This window comes from Mixophyes fleayi, chromosome 1 (assembly GCF_038048845.1).
Source record: "Mixophyes fleayi isolate aMixFle1 chromosome 1, aMixFle1.hap1, whole genome shotgun sequence".
Classification (NCBI taxonomy): Eukaryota; Metazoa; Chordata; class Amphibia; order Anura; family Limnodynastidae; genus Mixophyes; species Mixophyes fleayi.
In genome coordinates this window covers 216,306,520-216,323,907 of record NC_134402.1, presented here as the reverse complement: position 1 = coordinate 216,323,907, position 17,388 = coordinate 216,306,520, and the positions used below count along the sequence as shown (strand labels likewise).

At 44.3% G+C, this 17,388-nt stretch overlaps 1 protein-coding gene across 1 annotated transcript in view; it reads right to left on the bottom strand.

Annotated features, from left to right (window-relative positions):
* Nucleotides 1-17,388, bottom strand: part of LOC142149890 (cartilage oligomeric matrix protein-like) — a 176,159-nt gene that overhangs the window by 101,585 nt on the left and 57,186 nt on the right. Inside the window, exons 4-7 of the mRNA XM_075205191.1 lie at nucleotides 9,131-9,306; nucleotides 1,980-2,117; nucleotides 1,160-1,234; nucleotides 557-709 (exon numbers count right to left, since the gene is read on the bottom strand). Coding sequence (XP_075061292.1) covers nucleotides 557-709; nucleotides 1,160-1,234; nucleotides 1,980-2,117; nucleotides 9,131-9,306 — 542 coding nt within the window. The remainder of the gene's footprint in view (nucleotides 1-556; nucleotides 710-1,159; nucleotides 1,235-1,979; nucleotides 2,118-9,130; nucleotides 9,307-17,388) is intronic.

The following is a 17,388-nucleotide window of genomic DNA, read 5'->3' as shown; positions in this document are numbered from 1 at the left end:
ATTGGGAGTAGTATGGTTTTTAGTAGGAGCAATATAAATTTGAGCATGATTATACTGTAGATATATTTATATTTATGAGAGAATTAAATACTTGACTGATGTATATATATATATATATATATATATATAAGTTAACCCGTGCATGATACTCATGCATTCTAGTCAAATCAAGCTACTTAAGGTGTTAAAAAGGTTCTTGTCATGTATTTGGGTCTAGCCCAGGCCTCCTCAGGGGAAGAGCGTTACTTCCCGACGCAAGCGCCCTTTTTTAACGTGGTTTTGTCCACATGTCACCACCTCATCATTTTTCTCCATCACCTCATCCTTCATCTTCATCGCCACATCCTTCTTCAAGCTACTTAAGGTGTTAAAAACTCCCCACTGTCACCCCCGGCAACCACCAACCACTCCCAACTGTCACTTCTCCTTCAAGAAATATATAGGTCAGTGTATAACTCTGCCCAGCAGGTGGCGCTGCAGCTTGTTTTTTTTTCCCCACACACGCCACTAGGCATTTATATATTAGATATATAGAGGTAAAAGAAGTTATTCTTACCACACAGGCTACAGTTCCATCCCGTTCCATGATGCAATCTGCATTTTCATGACATTTGCTAATCTCTCCATTTGGACATCTTTTTTCTGTTTTACAGGCAGATTGTTGAGCTCCCCCTGACCCAGGTTTACAAGGACTACATTTGTATGAACCCTGCACAAACACAGAAAAAGGAATTATTTACATGTTCTTGCCGTGCCCTTCTAGGGGGCATGAAATTTAAATGCAGCGAGTATAACTGGGTGTTTGGGTGCAATTCTCTTTTGTCCTCATCCTATATTTCCCATTTTCTTCAATTTATTCATCTCTCTTTCTCTGTACACTGCCCCTGTCTATCACTATCTTCCCATTACCAATTCTACCTACCTCTTTAATATTCATTAATTAAAGTAATTCAAAGAAAATAAATTATGATTTCAAAACTGGACCATTGGTCACAAACTTGACACCTTAATATGGAAACTGAGCTGAAAAAGATTAAGTACATTTGTTCTCTGTTATATCCATGCGAGAAGGTTGTGAGATATACAACATACCTGTGGTTTACATTTAGTAAATTCACATTGGCGTATGTAAGTGACATTAAAATATTATTAGGTTTACCTTGGTGTTGGTGCAGACACTGTTGGCAGGACACAGTTTATTTCCACTTCCACATTCATCAATATCCTGACACATCTGAAAAGAAATATCCTCATAGTACCTTTTAAGTATTCTCACAATTTTAGAATTTTAGAATATTCAAGACCATCTTGAGGTCACTGTGCACCATGGGCACCTTATTAGTTCAGCACTAAGACTATAGACATATTGAAAAAAAAATGCTGATCCACATCTCACATCAATAAGTCACCGCTAAGTCTGCCCTGGGACTCATTAGCATTTATTTATAAACATCACAATGATGGACAGGAAGGATAGCATGTTCCTGAAATGGAGAAAATTAAGTAATGTAAAGGCGTGAAAGGATTTATATTTCTTTGCATAATTATTAACTGAACTATGGCTAGTGCTACACTAGTGACAGTACCCTACATTCTGTAGTAACTAGTCTCAGGGTACAGCCATTAGAGGACAAGAGCCCTAAGAGTACTGGGTGGCTAAATAGCATAGGAATTCTTCTGGAATGCTGATTGTGAACATCTTCAAAAATAAACCAAGGAGCAGATAAGTTTTAAGGAAAACAGATTTTATACTTCAGTAGTATAAATACTGTTTACATCCAGACATCTAGGCAAAAAAAAGTACATAAACTGTACTCAACAAATGGAAATCTAGTTGCACAGCAGGACAAGATGCTATTGCACAGCGCAGAAGATATTTTGCACTTTGTTAAATACCTGCAGACTGTTTATTCTTACATACATTGGTTTATAACCAAACAGAAATGAATACAAAACACATTTTCTTAATATATCATTACCTGCTTATTTGCTCTTGCAAACTCCAAACCAATTCCTTCAACTCTTTTCCCTATGTAACCAATAGGACATGGATCACAGTGGAAGCCCGGAGAGGTGTTTATACAACGGACACGTGGGAAGCAAGGATTCACAGTGCACTGGAAAGACAAGACATTTCTTTTGGACATTTATAGTTAAAGTAATTGACTACACTTATACTTTTGTTCATTTGTGAGCATAGCCATATCCCTTCATTACATACACGTACTTTGCCTATAATGAAATGTACAGTATGAAGCTCATGCTGTGCTGGGTGTATGCCCATTTGCTTAGCATAACATATGCAAATTTGTACTGCACATGTCCTCAAAAATGTATATATGTACATCTGTATGCAGATGTTCAGATTCCTATATCATTAGTAGGAGTGTTCCATGGCATAGTGGAGTTAAGGGTGAAAGGTAATGTTCGCGATAGGGTCTGTAGGTAGAGAAGAGAGGAAAAGGGGATGCGACTTACCTTAAACACATACTTACCTCATTGGTGCATGGAATAGTGATGCCAGTGGCATTTGGTAGTTGAATTTTGTATTCGTTGCCCTTGTAGGGTTGTACCAGTTATTGTAAGAATGTACCAAATGTTCTTGTCAAGGGTAGATTTATTGTGGTTGTCAAGGATAGTCTGATGTTGTGATCATCTCCAGGATTGTGGGATGTTGCTGGAACTAATGCATACAACTCTTTTGCAAATAAAGCCCTGTGTGTTTATGGCTCTGAATTTGTTGAAATAGCTTTGTGTTATATATTTATAGATTTTTTGCTTTTATAAAAGCAGTTTATAGACTCTAAGGAGATCAGTAGATAGCAAACCGGAAGTTGCCTTGCACCGGTGGAACGCAGAATGTCATGCCGAAATGTGAAGTGGTGGATCAAAGGATTGGCATCTTACTTCTTGTTCGCTGACTCTGTGGATTATGGAGGATGATGGTCTGGATGGCGTGCAGGAGTCTTATGTTTCTTGGGCACTCTGGGTAGCGGAATTCATCAGTGGCCTAAAGAGTGTGTGCAGGACCATCACTTGCCACCCTTAACACTACTGTGTCACAGACTTTTATACAAACTATATAACATAACCAGAACTCCAGCAATTTCCATTAAGGCAGCAACACAAATGGCCCTCACTAGAGCTGGCAGTCCAGCCGATCTCCCCATATATATCATTAGCTCATTTTGGAGCTTGTGATTTCACTGCTGTTTGATTTCAAGTGCTGTTTGTTTAAAGTGTGGAGCTAGATCCAGTAAGGATTGCTGTGCTGTGTTGAGAGAGTAATATAGTTTGGGGAATTATTCTGTGTGTTTATTGAAGGGGATTCGTTTTTATGTGTGTTATTAAGTGTCCCTTTTTTATTTTTTTCTCTTTTTTTTCTTCTCTCTGTTAGAGCTAGTAGGTGTGGTTTAATTGCATAAGTGATACAGCTGGGTAGAGCAAGCTCTATTTAACAGGAGGTAGTAAGCGATTTCATTGAGCTTGTGATTTCACTGCTGTTTGTTTAAAAGTGTGGAGTTAGATCCAGTAAGGAGTTGAATCCAGGAAGGGGTTTATTCTGGTAAGTGGCTAACAAAGGTTAGTACTCAAGTTCACTGTAGGCTATAAGAAGTTAGGTTAGCCATAATAAGATGAGTGGTAGCAGGCTTGATGATCTCACTTAATGCATATCTTGTCATATGTATGCACACTTGGAGCAAGTGTTCCAAGGTTTATACCTCTGTGAGAAATGTGAGCAATTGGTCTCTTTGGAAGCCCAGGTAACTGATCTAAAGCAGACCATTGCAACATTGAGAGATTGCCAACCTAGAGCAGAGTTTACAGCTCACCGTTGATGCGCTAGCTGAGCAGGGTGGAGCAGAGACAGAGGAGGATGCACAGGTAGGCAGCTGGGTAACAGTTACTAGGGGTAACAGAGGGAGGAAGAGGCAGGCCAGTTCTGAGATAAGCAATCCCAGCAGATTTGCCAGATTGGATGAAGGTACTGTGGAAGGCAGTTCAGAATTGGTAGAGTTGGATGAGGCTGCTTCCTCTAGCAACCAGGGGAATGGTCTCTCCAGCATAGAGGGGACCAAAGTTACTCAGGGACCCAGGCATATTGTGGTGGTAGGGGATTCAATTATTAGGAAGGTAGATAGGGCAAGCTGTTACCAGGACCGTGCATGCCGAACAGTGTGTTGTCTCCCGGGTGCTTGGGCTCGGCATATTGCGGATCGGTTGGACAGATTGTTAGGACGGGGCTGGGAATGACCCAACGGTTTTGGTGCATATTGGCACCAATCAGAGCTGGATTTACACCTCATGGGGCCCTAGGCAAGATATCGGTTTATGCCCCCCACCCTTCACACACACACAGTGGCCCCTCACACATACATAATACACACAGAAAATGGCCCCTCACACACACACAGTGGCCCCACACACACATAATACACACACTATTAATATACTACCCTACCCCTCCCCCAACTTACCTTTTTCCATCTAGGAGCTGTGGAGTCTTCATCCCCTTCACACATGGGACGGCACCTGTCATGTAGTGCACGTCCCATGTGACACAGAGCAGGAGACCAGCCACCACACTAGCCCCGTGTGGCCCCTCACCTGACTCGCGGCACCCGACCTCTCCTCCCCCGACTCGCAGCACCCCCTGGGGGGGTGCCGCCATTTTTTAAAAATGTTTTTTTAAAATTGCTCCTGTCCCCCCCAGCTGGGCCCCCGAGAGCACCTAGGCCCTAGGCAGGTGCCTAGGTTGCCTAGCGGTAAATCCGGCCCTGGCACCAATGACCGCATTAGAGGAAGAAGGGGTGTCCTAAAGAATGATTTCAGGGACATAGGTCGCAAACTTAAGGCATGGACATCCAAGGTAGTATTTTCGGAAATACTAACTGTTCCATGCGCTAGTCCAAGGAGGCAGCGGGAGATTAGGGAGGTGAATGCGTGGCTAAAAGATTGGTGTAGGAAGGAGGGTTTTGGATTCTTAGAGCACTGGGCTGATTTCTCGGTCAGTTGCCATCTTTATTGTCGTGATGGATTGCACCTGAATGAGGAAGGGGCTGCAGTGCTAGGGGAGAGGATGGTTAGAAGGTTGGAGGAGATTCTAAACTAGGCTCCGGAGGGGAGGGGTAAGCAAGTATTTATGGGATAGACATTGAGGGCCTGAGTCATTAAGGAGAGCAAAGCATAAAAAAGGAGTAACTTTGAATCTGGGCAAAACCATGTTGCATTGGAGGGGGAGATAAATTTAAAATGTAGGCACAGATTTATAGGGCAGGGCATGTCCTAGTTCAACTTCAAATATCAGTGTAAAAATAAAAAGCCATCAAGTATTTGTGGGCTAGATGAAAAAACAGCCCGTTTTTATCTTATGTGCAAAATAATAAATTAATTTGCACTCCTTCCATTGTAAGATGGTTTGTCCCGGAGAACATTTACTCCTTTTTCTTACTTTACTTTACTTAATGACTCAGGCCCTGAGAGTAGTAAGGAGGAATTTAACAAGAGTCAAGGGGGTGGAGAGGGGGGAAAGGGATGGCTAGCCGATAAGGAGAGGCCCTTTTTAAAGCAAAAAGAAATACCTAAGGGAGACAATAGACTTAAGTGTATGCTTGCAAATGCAAGAAGTCTGACAGGTAAAATGGGGGAGTTAGAACTAGTAGCAATGAATGAGCAGTATGATATTATAGGTATTACGGAGACCTGGTGGGATGATACACATGACTGGGCAGTCAACTTGGAAGGCTATTCTCTCTTCAGGAGGGATAGGGTAAATAAAAGGGGAGGAGGAGTATGTCTTTATATTAAGCCAGAATTAAAACCAAGTATTCAGGAAGTTATATACGAGAATAATGGTGATAATATAGAGGCATTGTGGGTGGAAATATCCAGCGGAGGAAAAAGTTCAGAGAAGTTGCTGATACTGCTATGCTATAAACCGCCAGATATTAGTACGATTGAGGAAGCCCAACTTCTACAGCAAATTGAAAAGGCTACACAACTAGGTCAAATTTTAATTATGGGGGATTTTATCCAGACATTGATTGCGGTACAGCTAGGGGAAATAGGTTTCTGAGCACGCTAGAAGACCATTACATGTCCCAATTAGCAGAGGAACCAACAAGGCAAGGACATCCAAGGTAGTATTTTCGGAAATAGTCCAGGGAGGCAGCGGGAGATTAGGGAGGTTAATGCATGGCTAAAATATACAGAATATTCTCTAGCCGTTAAGAAAAGGAATCTATCATTAAAATAATTAACCATGAGAATAGACGAGCACCAAAAGACATGGAAAATAATACTTCAGTATATAAAAAACCAAAGGCATAACATAACGCTGTCTCCACATTTTGGGGTATTATCCTGACCACTTGGCAACAACTCCCAACACCACAGGTGAAACAGCTCAGCAAAGGGGATCCACTGAACACACATGCCCTCAACCGTAGGCCATCCTGTTCATCTGTAGCTGTCCCACCGAGGGTGTTCACCTCTGCATCCACCACAAGCATGCCTGAACCTGCTATCCAAAACTATGTTACAACTGTCAAGGCAAAACATTGGCCTCCAAATGTGTGTTATCTCACCTCTGTCCCACTCAGCAAAGACCAATCATTGGAAAGCACATACAAAGATTGCATAATCTCCAGTCATACTTCCACATCTTTGCACCATAATAAAATGACACCCATCCCAACATGACAACAAACATTCTTCACATTGTCCCCTTGGATGTCAGATACATTACCAAATCATTTAACATATGCTTCAATGATATACATGTACTCTTCAAGCTTGCTCTCTACATAGCAGGCTTAAAACACCAACTGACCAATTCAACCAGGTGAAATAACTATTGTAGGCACCACGCCTACACCACCACCACACACTTTAATGCAGTTGCCAACCGGAACCTTTGACTCTTACCTGGCAATAGAGAAAACTATGCTCCTCATGAAAGAAACTTCACACCAAATCACCAAAAGAGGCTGAGACACTATAGAAACCACATCTTAAATACTCTGGTCAGGGTCAGGGAGTGAAAGCCATAGACCAAGCTATAGTGTAGGTCAATTTCATGAGCAGAGACACTGGATCATGTACACATACTTTATGCTATTCATGCACCTCTCAGTCTCTCAAAAATGAGATGAACCAACCATTCATCCAACCAGTTGACAATAACATCTAGCGATCCCGTTGTCAACCTCGTTCCTCTTTGATGAAGTTGCCAAGCTGACCATCGGACTCCTACAACCAGACACTTGGGGAGCAACAGGTGTGACCCAGCAACAAAGAAACCAGAAACTATGTTACACACACTGAAAACCTTCCTCCAAGTCACCAAATGAGACAGAGACAGTATAGAAACTGCAACATGAATACTCTGGTCAGGATGGGCCCGAACCAAATACATATACTCCATGATATCCAAATGATTTTTGGGCCTGGTCTCTAAACAACAATATGCCGCCAGCAAACTTAACAGAACTTTGGTAAGCCTCCTTAACTACGCCTTCCGTACAAATCCAAAAGCCTCAGACCTCCTTCATTTAGTCATCTTGGACTTCTTGTATATGCCCATAATCATGAAACTCAAACAGTAGGACAGTCATCTGCACCCCAGGCCAGGGCTGTTCTCCAAAGCACAGGCCGAAACCAATGGGCTGTCCAACCTCTGAAATTCACTGATATAGGGTTTGTCTGCCTCCCCTCCAGTTGGAATCCAGAAAATAGAAAAGACAGAGAAGGAAAAAGAAAGAAAGAAATGAACAGACAAAGAAAAGGAGGTGAAGAAAGAAACGGAAAATAAGGAGAATAAATAGTGTAAAATGAAATGCTTAGGCAAAAGAAATAAACAAAACAGAATCAGTAATGCACTTTTCCCCCCAGGATCCTTTAACAGAAGCCCAGAAATTTCCAATAGCAAGGGAGAGAAGTCAGCCTATGCATCTCCTTATAAAACCTACAGAGCTCAGGCTATTCTCCAATACCTTTAATGATTGGCTGACTAACTATATATTACAGACCTAGTAATATTAACTCTTGCAGGGCTCAACTCTTTCTTCTTCACCATATGCGCTTATATGCCCTTGGGCTAATACCTGCCCTTTTGTCATACTAAACAATTATTTGCGATCTTTTCAGTCGATGGTTATAACAGATGAAGAGCACAGATCTGAAAGTAATTCTTGTAGTGTGTACACATGAATCAGTATGCTGATCGGGACTTTCAGTCGTTGGTAAAATTGGTAATGCTATCAAATCGGGAGAAATTTTCTAACTGCCTCAAACCATGTTAAATTCTACCCCCTCTTCCTCTACAGCCACAAAAGACATGTGTGCTATATTACAGAGATTGAAGAGCCCCTGGTTTCAGCACACAGTTCCCTGAACTGCATTAAGGGGAAGGAGCATGCAAGTAATGCATTAGGTAAATGGGAATGCTGAGTTAAATAAGTAAATAATGTAGATTTATTTGGATCATTAAGGATAATCATCTAATTCCATGCAAGTTATTTTGATCAAAAAGTGTCAATATTAAAAGCTTCCATGAAGAATTTAAGGGCTCATTAAGAAGAAAGCACTTCATTTCAGTAAGAATTTAGCAACTTATTTGACTTATGGGATCTTTGAGATTTACCTTGATCTGTGGATTTAGAATGAAAGAAATATTGGTATAGTCAGTGCAAGGCACCTTTTGCTGAACATATGAGCAGGCTTGGACTGGCCATGAACATTAACAGTAAATTCACCAATTTAGCTTAATTATTATTTTCTATAATCATACTGCAGGCCACCAGTTGAACACCCATGAAGCAAATGATTTCATTGACTAGTAGAACATTGCACTGCCTTGTGTTTTCTGTGTATGTCATGTTCCCTAATTAAGTTCCTCCCCTCACCGAAACCATTTAGTGGAGATCTATGGTTTTTTAAGTGAAAAGGAACAATTACTAACAGTATTGACAAAATATTGAATCTAGTCAGTAAAAGGCAATGCTAATTTTCCATCAAAATTACTCCAAAGTATTAACCAATAACCTAATATCAATTGATGTGTCTAACAATCCATTTTGAATGATTGCTATAATCATTTGAAACCAGCTATATTATTAATATTAATTACCTCATTAATATCAATGCAGTGAGATCCATTTCCTGAAAAACCAGGTGGACAGGGGCCACACTGGAAACCAGATCCATTTCCTGTGCAGGTAACTCCAGAGAAGCAGGGATTAGGGTTGCATCTGTTTGCAAAAGGTGTAATATCAATTTCCTTGCCAGTGGCCATTGTGTGTATACCTGTGAGTTTAAAAATAAGAAAACAAAATACTTTATATATTGAATGATTAAACAAGCACGGACCTTTACCTTCTGAGCTAAAATGAATGGACTCCATTTATCACCAATTAATCACTGATCAACCAACAAATTAATAGTCCATCTTGTCACTTACATGCCTCCTCTATATTGCAGTCATGTACCGTGCAGAGCAAACACATGTCCAACAGGAACCTATGGTTGAGAGACCCATATATATATATATATATATATATATATATATATATATATATATATAAAAATGGATACCTAAAAATAGGCGCTTCAACAATTTATCAGTATTACACTTGGAGTATATAGTCCAAAAGCAAGTCTTTATAAACACTTCCTGCGTGCAGGCAGCAGCCAGTCCTCCAAAAACCAAACGGTGTGATATGTAATAATCTGGAACAAGAGAATGGAGGAGAACAAGGCGCACAATAGTGTAGTATAATAATATATATGTTAGTACAGGACCAAGAGAGATCCAGACTTAATCCTTATCACCAGAGAGAAAGGACAAATAGTCTCAGTGCAATAGATAAATCCTATATTTCACCAATCACTCGTGTGTGTGAATATGCGTACCAAAAGATAGGTCTTTAAGGCTTGTCAGATGAAATTTCCAGGGTACAGGTCACACTTTTTCCAATGTTCCAAACATATGTTTATATTCCACAGGAATAGAACAGATTGGAGACCAAGGATGTAATATCTCAATAGTACAATTTATTAAAAACACATAAGCCACTTACATGTTAAGTAGCAGATAATCAGCATATCTGTAGCAGCATTCACGGATCAGGTACAGGTAACACTAAACGATCCACAGTAAACCGCAATACAAAGTAATCAATGCGTTTCGTCTGTTTTAATTAATAGACTTCATTAGGAGAATAAAAGATATATATATATATATATATATATACATATATATATACAAATTAACCCGTGCATGATACTCATGCATTCTAGTCAAATCAAGCTACTTAAGGTGTTAAAAAGGTTCTTGTCATGCATTTGGGCAATAGCCCAGGCCTCCTCATGGGAAGAGCGTTACTTCCCGACGTAAGCGCCCTTTTTTAACGTGGTTTTGTCCACATGTCACCACCTCATCATTCTTCTCCATCACCTCATCCTTCATTTTCATCGCCACATCTATCCAGATGTCTATCCAGACACAGGGATCTCTCTCAGCGGTCCTGAGTATCACACTCCTCTCACTCTGTCACCCCCGGCAACCACCAACCACTCCCCACTGTCACCCACACCAACCACTCCCAACTGTCACTTCTCCTTCAAGAAATATATATATTTTTTTAAAAAATCTTTATAAACACTTTTAACAATTAACAAATTAAATTAACAAATTATAAACATCTTAGTATACCAAATTTCAGCCCTTTCTGAATTTTTTTTTCCACACACTAAGAATTTAGTAGGTTAGTGTATAACTCCGCCCAGCAGGTGGCGCTGCAGCTTGGTTTTATTTTTTACACACACACACACACACACACACACAGACAGACTAACACACGCCACTAGACATTTATATTATATATATGTATATATATATATATATATATATATATATATATATAGTACTGCTTTCTGCAACCCATGAATGTAATTTAAATAATCACATCCCACAATATAACATTTTTTCTTCATAAAATGGACACTTACAGGGGCGGGCTGGCCCGGGGGGCAGGGGGGTAGGTGGCACCCGGGCCGGACAGAAGAACAGTATTGTGGGCCGCCTGGTGGTCCAGTGGTAATGCGATGGAGACAGCCTTTGCAGTCTGTGCAGGGGCTGTCACATCGCGTAGTACTCACTGCAGCCGGATCATTCATTCACAGAATATTGTACTACAGCTTGTAGTACAATATTCTGTGAATGGATGATGCCCCCGCAATGAGTACTACGCGATGTGACAGCCCCTGCACAGACCGCAAAGGCTGTCTCCATCGCATCTCAGTAGCAGTCAGCTTAGATCATCAGGTCATGTGACCGCAGTGGTCACATGGTAGGAAGTGTAGGCGGGGCTGCTGGAACTCTATGGTCAGTGTGCAGGAGCTGCAGCAGTTCTCTCTTTGGAGCCACTCGTGTACAAAAAGGTAAGAGGAAGGGGGAGTTAGTGTGTGTAAGAAGGGGGGGGCGATTGAAGCTGCAGGGTATAGGGATACATGTGTAGCTAAAGGTGCTGGGGCAGAGGGGGGCATGTGTGGCTGAAGCTGGCTGCAGGGTATAGGGGTACATGTGTGGCTGAAGCTGCAGGGTATAGGGGTACATGTGTGGCTGAAGCTGCAGGGTATAGGGGTACATGTGTAGCCAAAGGTGCTGGGACAGAGGGGGACATGTGTGGCTGAAGGTGCTGGGACAGAGGGGGACATGTGTAGCTAAAGGTGCTGGGACAGAGGGGGACATGTGTGGCTGAAGCTGCAAGGTACAGGGGTACATGTGTAGCTAAAGGTGCTGGGACAGAGGGGGGCATGTGTGGCTGAAGCTGCAGGGTATAGGGGTACATGTGTAGCTAAAGGTGCTGAGACAGAGGGGTACATGTGTGGCTAAAGATGCTGGGGCAGAGGGGGCATGTGTGGCTGATGCTGCAGGGTATAGGGGTACATGTGTAGCTAAAGGTGCTGGGACAGAGGGGGACATGTGTAGCTAAAGGTGCTGGGACAGAGGGGGACATGTGTGGCTGAAGCTGCAGGGTATAGGGGTACATGTTTAGCTAAAGGTGCTGGGACAGAGGGGGACATGTGTGGCTGAAGGTGCTGGGACAGAGGGGGACATGTGTAGCTAAAGGTGCTGGGACAGAGGGGGGCATGTGTGGCTGAAGCTGCAAGGTACAGGGGTACATGTGTAGCTAAAGGTGCTGGGACAGAGGGGTACATGTGTAGCTAAAGGTGCTGGGACAGAGGGGGGCATGTGTGGCTGAAGCTGCAGGGTATAGGGGTACATGTGTAGCTAAAGGTGCCGAGACAGAGGGGTACATGTGTGGCTAAAGATGCTGGGGGCAGAGGGGGCATGTGTGGCTGATGCTGCAGGGTATAGGGGTACATGTGTAGCTAAAGGTGCTGGGACAGAGGGGGACATGTGTAGCTAAAGGTGCTGGGACAGAGGGGGACATGTGTAGCTAAAGGTGTTGGGACAGAGGGGGGCATGTGTGGCTGAAGCTGCAGGGAATAGTGGTACATGTGTAGCTAAAGGTGCTGGGACAGAGGGGGACATGTGTAGCTAAAGGTGCTGGGAGAGAGGGGGGCATGTGTAGCTAAAGGTGCTGGGGCAGAGGGGGACATGTGTGGCTGAAGCTGCAGGGTATAGGGGTACATGTGTAGCTAAAGGTGCTGAGAAAGAGGGGGACATGTGTGGCTAAAGATGCTGGGGGCAGAGGGGGCATGTGTGACTAAAGCAAGTGGGCAGAAGGGGGCCTAATTATAAAACATGGGTGATATATTGATTTAATTCCAGGGTTTGTTGAAGTTTTCTAAATGTCATGTACCCATTTTTTTCTTTTTCTTACCAAATAGGGCCTCCAAGGATCCAGAGCTAAAGTAACCAGCAGCCACAAGTGGTGACAGTGACAGGAACAGGTAGGAGAGAGCAGGACAGTCTGCCAACTGTCCTGAATCTGGTGGGACAGTCCCGAATTTTGGTGACTGTTTCGCTTAGGACAGATGGGAGGTATGTCCCACTTCACTGTGTACTGCTCGTAAAGGCAGAACTGTGTGCACCTAACAGTAGTACACACAGTATTGCCTGAGTATTTTTTCTCTAAAATGATAACCATGCTATATCATAGGGGGTTACCCTGTCTAAAGTGCCCAGGCCCCCCAGAGCCTTAATCCAGCTCTGGGCCTGGGCATAAATATATATATATATATATATATATATATATATGGATTAAGCAACACAAATAGCCTCTTTTTATATAGATAAATATATATTGTACCAAAAACCACCCTTTAATGATGGGCAGCTACTTATGGGCCAGTGCTGTGTGCTTGCCCCCCGGGCTAAAGTCTGCCAGCCCTCCCCTGGGCACATAATAGCGTTTGCACTGCAGGAGGTGCATTTATAACACTTTGTGTAGGGTTGTATAAAAAGAGGATCCCCGATCTTAAAAGTAAATAAAATAGTGTAGCTTATGTAAAGTCAATTACATGAAGTAATATTAAAGCACATGACACTAAACTTCCACAATCGGACTAAAACAAATATCATCATTCTGTTACGAGCCGCGGCGGTGCCCAGCCGCCGCGACTCTCCTACCTGCGTCCTGACCGTCGCTATGGCGACTGGGACGTCACTTCCGCCCATGACCCGGCCGTTGCCAGGGCAACGGATGGACGCTTCAGCACTGCGTCCCGGCGGTGAGAAGCCGGGCGCATGTGCTCAACATATATCAACACCTGTGGGCTAATTAATCTAGGTCTAGGGGGCTGAGGATTATCAGAGCCAGGCTCTGATTGGCTGGGCCTACTACTTAATTCAATGAGGTCTGCTACCTCATTGCCGGTTATAGCTTCTGTGCTTCAGTCTGCTGACCTGCTTGTTCCTGTTCCTGTATCCTGATACTGCTACTGATTTCCCGTGTATGACCCCTGGCTTTGAATTGGACTTTGCTTGTGTTTCCTGTGACCCTGATCTTCGGCCTGTTTACCGTTTCTGCTATCTGCCTGTGACCCCTGACCTCAGCTTGTTTACCGATACTGTTGTCTGCTGCCGGCCCTTGACCTCTGCGTGGACCTCACTCCGCTTGCCTGGGTTCTCCCCAGCCGGTACACACTTCACGACCCTCTGTCAGTCTGCGGCCCAGTCTGTCCCCACCATCAGGTGCTCCAGTGAACACCTGATTGGCAGAGTAGATTCCGGGTTGTGTTGTGCCGGCTGGAGGGGTTCCTAACATTATAACCGGCCTACACACTAAGACGAGGTTGCGATGGATGGAAGCGGATCCACACCGTCTCCAGCTCAGGCCTTAGCAGCCCATGTTGAGTCCTTGTATCAGATGATCCAGGGATTGGCTGAGCGTCTGTCTGTTCAAGAAGAAGCCGCAAAAACTTCTCAACCCACTCCAAGTTCCTCCTGTGCACCTAAGATGAATTTGCCGGATCGCTTCTCTGGAAATAGATCTCTGTTCCGGAATTTCAGGGAAAGTTGCAAGCTCTATTTCCGGTTGAGACCCCGTTCCTCCGGTTCAGAGCATCAAAGATCATCATTTCCCTCCTACAAGGTGACCCCCAGTCCTGGGCCTTTTCTTTGCCACAGACCAGTCCTGCCATAGACTCTTTCTTTGAGGCATTGGGTCTACTGTATGATGACCCGGATCGAATTGCCTCCGCGGAAGCTCATCTACGGGCCTTGAAACAAGGCCGGGGGTCGGCAGAAGAATACTGCGCTGAATTCCGTAGATGGTCACCTGATAGTGGATGGAACGATCCCGCCTTGCGTAGTCAGTTTCGTCTCGGCCTATCAGAGCAGATCAAAGATTCGCTGGTGCAATACCCATCTCCTAGCTCTCTGGAGGATCTGATGCACCTCTCCATTAAAATTGACAGGAGGTATAAAGAGCGGAGAACTGAAAAGGAGACATCATCACCTCCAACCGCCTTTGTTCCTGTTTCCACGGATGGTGAGGAACCGATGCAATTAGGAGCATATCGCCTTTCCCCTGAGGAAAGAGACAGGAGACGATCACAAGGCCTATGTTTATATTGTGGCACAAGAGGCCATTTCTCCCGTTCCTGCCCAAATAAGCCGGGAAACGAGCATGCCTAGGGAACAAGGGGAAAGTTCACCTAGGTCTGCAAATTGTCTCCACGAAAAATGCCGTATTGATCCCTGCGCAGCTCACGTTCAATACCTGTTCCATGGACCTGGCAGCCCTCATTGACAGTGGAGCTGCGGGCAACTTCCTTGACATCGGGTTCGCCCGCGCTGCTGAAATTCCAATGGTAAGACTCAAGTCTGCTGTTACGGTTTGTGGTTTAGATGAAGCTCCGTTACCTGGTGGCAAGATTTCCTAAGAGACCCCGCCACTACAGTTGAATATCGGAGCCCTCCATTCAAAATCAATAACCTTCTTCCTTATTGATTGCTCATCGGTGCCCTTGATCCTGGGTCACCCATGGCTTTCCCGGCATAACCCCTTAGTGGATTGGATAAAAACAGAAATTGTCCACTGGAGTTCTTATTGTGAACAGTCCTGTTTGTCACTACCGCTGCGGTTGGTCCAGTCTATTCCGGAGCAACTTCCCCCACAATACCACGACTTCTGGGACGTGTTTTCTAAGAGAGCGGCGGATACCCTACCACCTCACCGTGACTTAGACTGTGCTATCGAGCTCATACCTGGTTCCAAGTTGCCTAAGGGACGCCTGTATTCCCTCTCAGCTCCTGAGACCAAGTCCATGCAGGAGTATATTGAGGAGAATTTGGAAAAGGGCTTCATCAGGCCGTCCAAATCTCCACTAGGAGCTGGTTGTTTTTTTGTATCTAAAAAAGACGCAGGGCTAAGACCCTGTATTGACTACAGAGGATTGAACCTCATCACAGTTAAAAACACCTATCCACTTCCTCTCATCTCTGTATTGTTCGATCAACTAAGAGGTGCAACAGTCTTCCGCCCATGACCCGGCACGGTGGCCAGAATGTATTCCTCTGACTTTAAAAGAGTGACCACCCTCGGATCCTGGCAAAGCGTACGAAGGGCTACATCCACAAGAGCTACATGCTTGGTGTAATCGCAATGGTTTACCAGCTCCTCCCTCACTTTCTCCAGCTGCTTCTGCAACAGCCTGATCAGGGGAATGACCTGACTCAAGCTGGCAGTGTCGGAACTGACTTCTCGTGTGGCAAGTTCAAACGGCTGGAGAACCTTGCACAACACGGAAATCAGCCTCCACTGCGCTTGACTCAGGCGCATCCCCATTCCTTTGCCTATGTCGTAGGTGGCTGTGTAGGCCTGAATGGGCTTTTGCTGCTCCTCCATCCTCTGCAGCATATAGAGGGTGGAGTTCCAGCGTGTCACAACCTCTTGTTTGAGGTGATGGCAGGGCAGGTTCATGGTTTTTTGATGTGCCTCTAGTCTGCGGTAGGCACTGGCTGAATGCCGAAAGTGTCCAGCAATTCTGCGCACCACCGCAAGCATCTCCTGCACACCCCTGTCACTCTTGAGGTAATGCTGCACCACCAAATTATTGGTGTGGGCAAAACATGGGACGTGCTGGAAATTGCCCATATTTAATGCCCGCACAATGTTACTGGCATTGTCTGACACCACAAATCCCCATGAGAGTCTAAGTGGGGTAAGCCACTGGGAGATAATTTCCCTCAGTTTCTCTAATATGTTGTCAGCGTTGTGCCTCTTATTAAAGCCTGTAATACACAATGTTGCCTGACTTGGCACGAGCAGCCGTTTTGTAGATGCTGCTACTGATGCAGCTGTTGTTGTTGCTGCGGAAGGCGATGCATCTACCCAGTGGGCTGTCACAGTCATATAGCCCTTCGTTTGCTCAGAACCACTTGTCCACATGTCCGTGGTTAAGTGGACAGTGGGTACAACCGCATTTTTTAGAGCACTGAGGACACTTGATCGTACTTCTCTGTACATTTTTGGTATCGCCTGCCTAGTGAAGTGGAATCTCGACGGGATTTGGTACCGGGGACACAATACCTCCATCAACCCTCTAAATCCCACTCCACTGATGGCGGACACCGGGCGCACGTCTAAAACCAACATAGCAGTTACAGCCGCAGTTATACGCTTTGCAATAGGGTGACTACTATCGTATTTTGTGGTCATGGCAAACAACTGTTGGACGGTCAATTGTTTTGTGAAAGACTTAGCGGTCTTACGACTTCCCCTCTGGGAAGATGACAACTAACAGCAGCAACAGCAGCAGTGGCAGTAGTAGGCGTACCGCTGCAGGATTCCTCGGATGAATCCCGTATTGAAGAGGACTCAGTCTGGCTGCTGACTTGGGCTGCAGGACTGAATCTGATGGAGATCGTGGAGGAAGTTGACAAGGAGGGTGTTGCTGGTGTGTATCCAACTG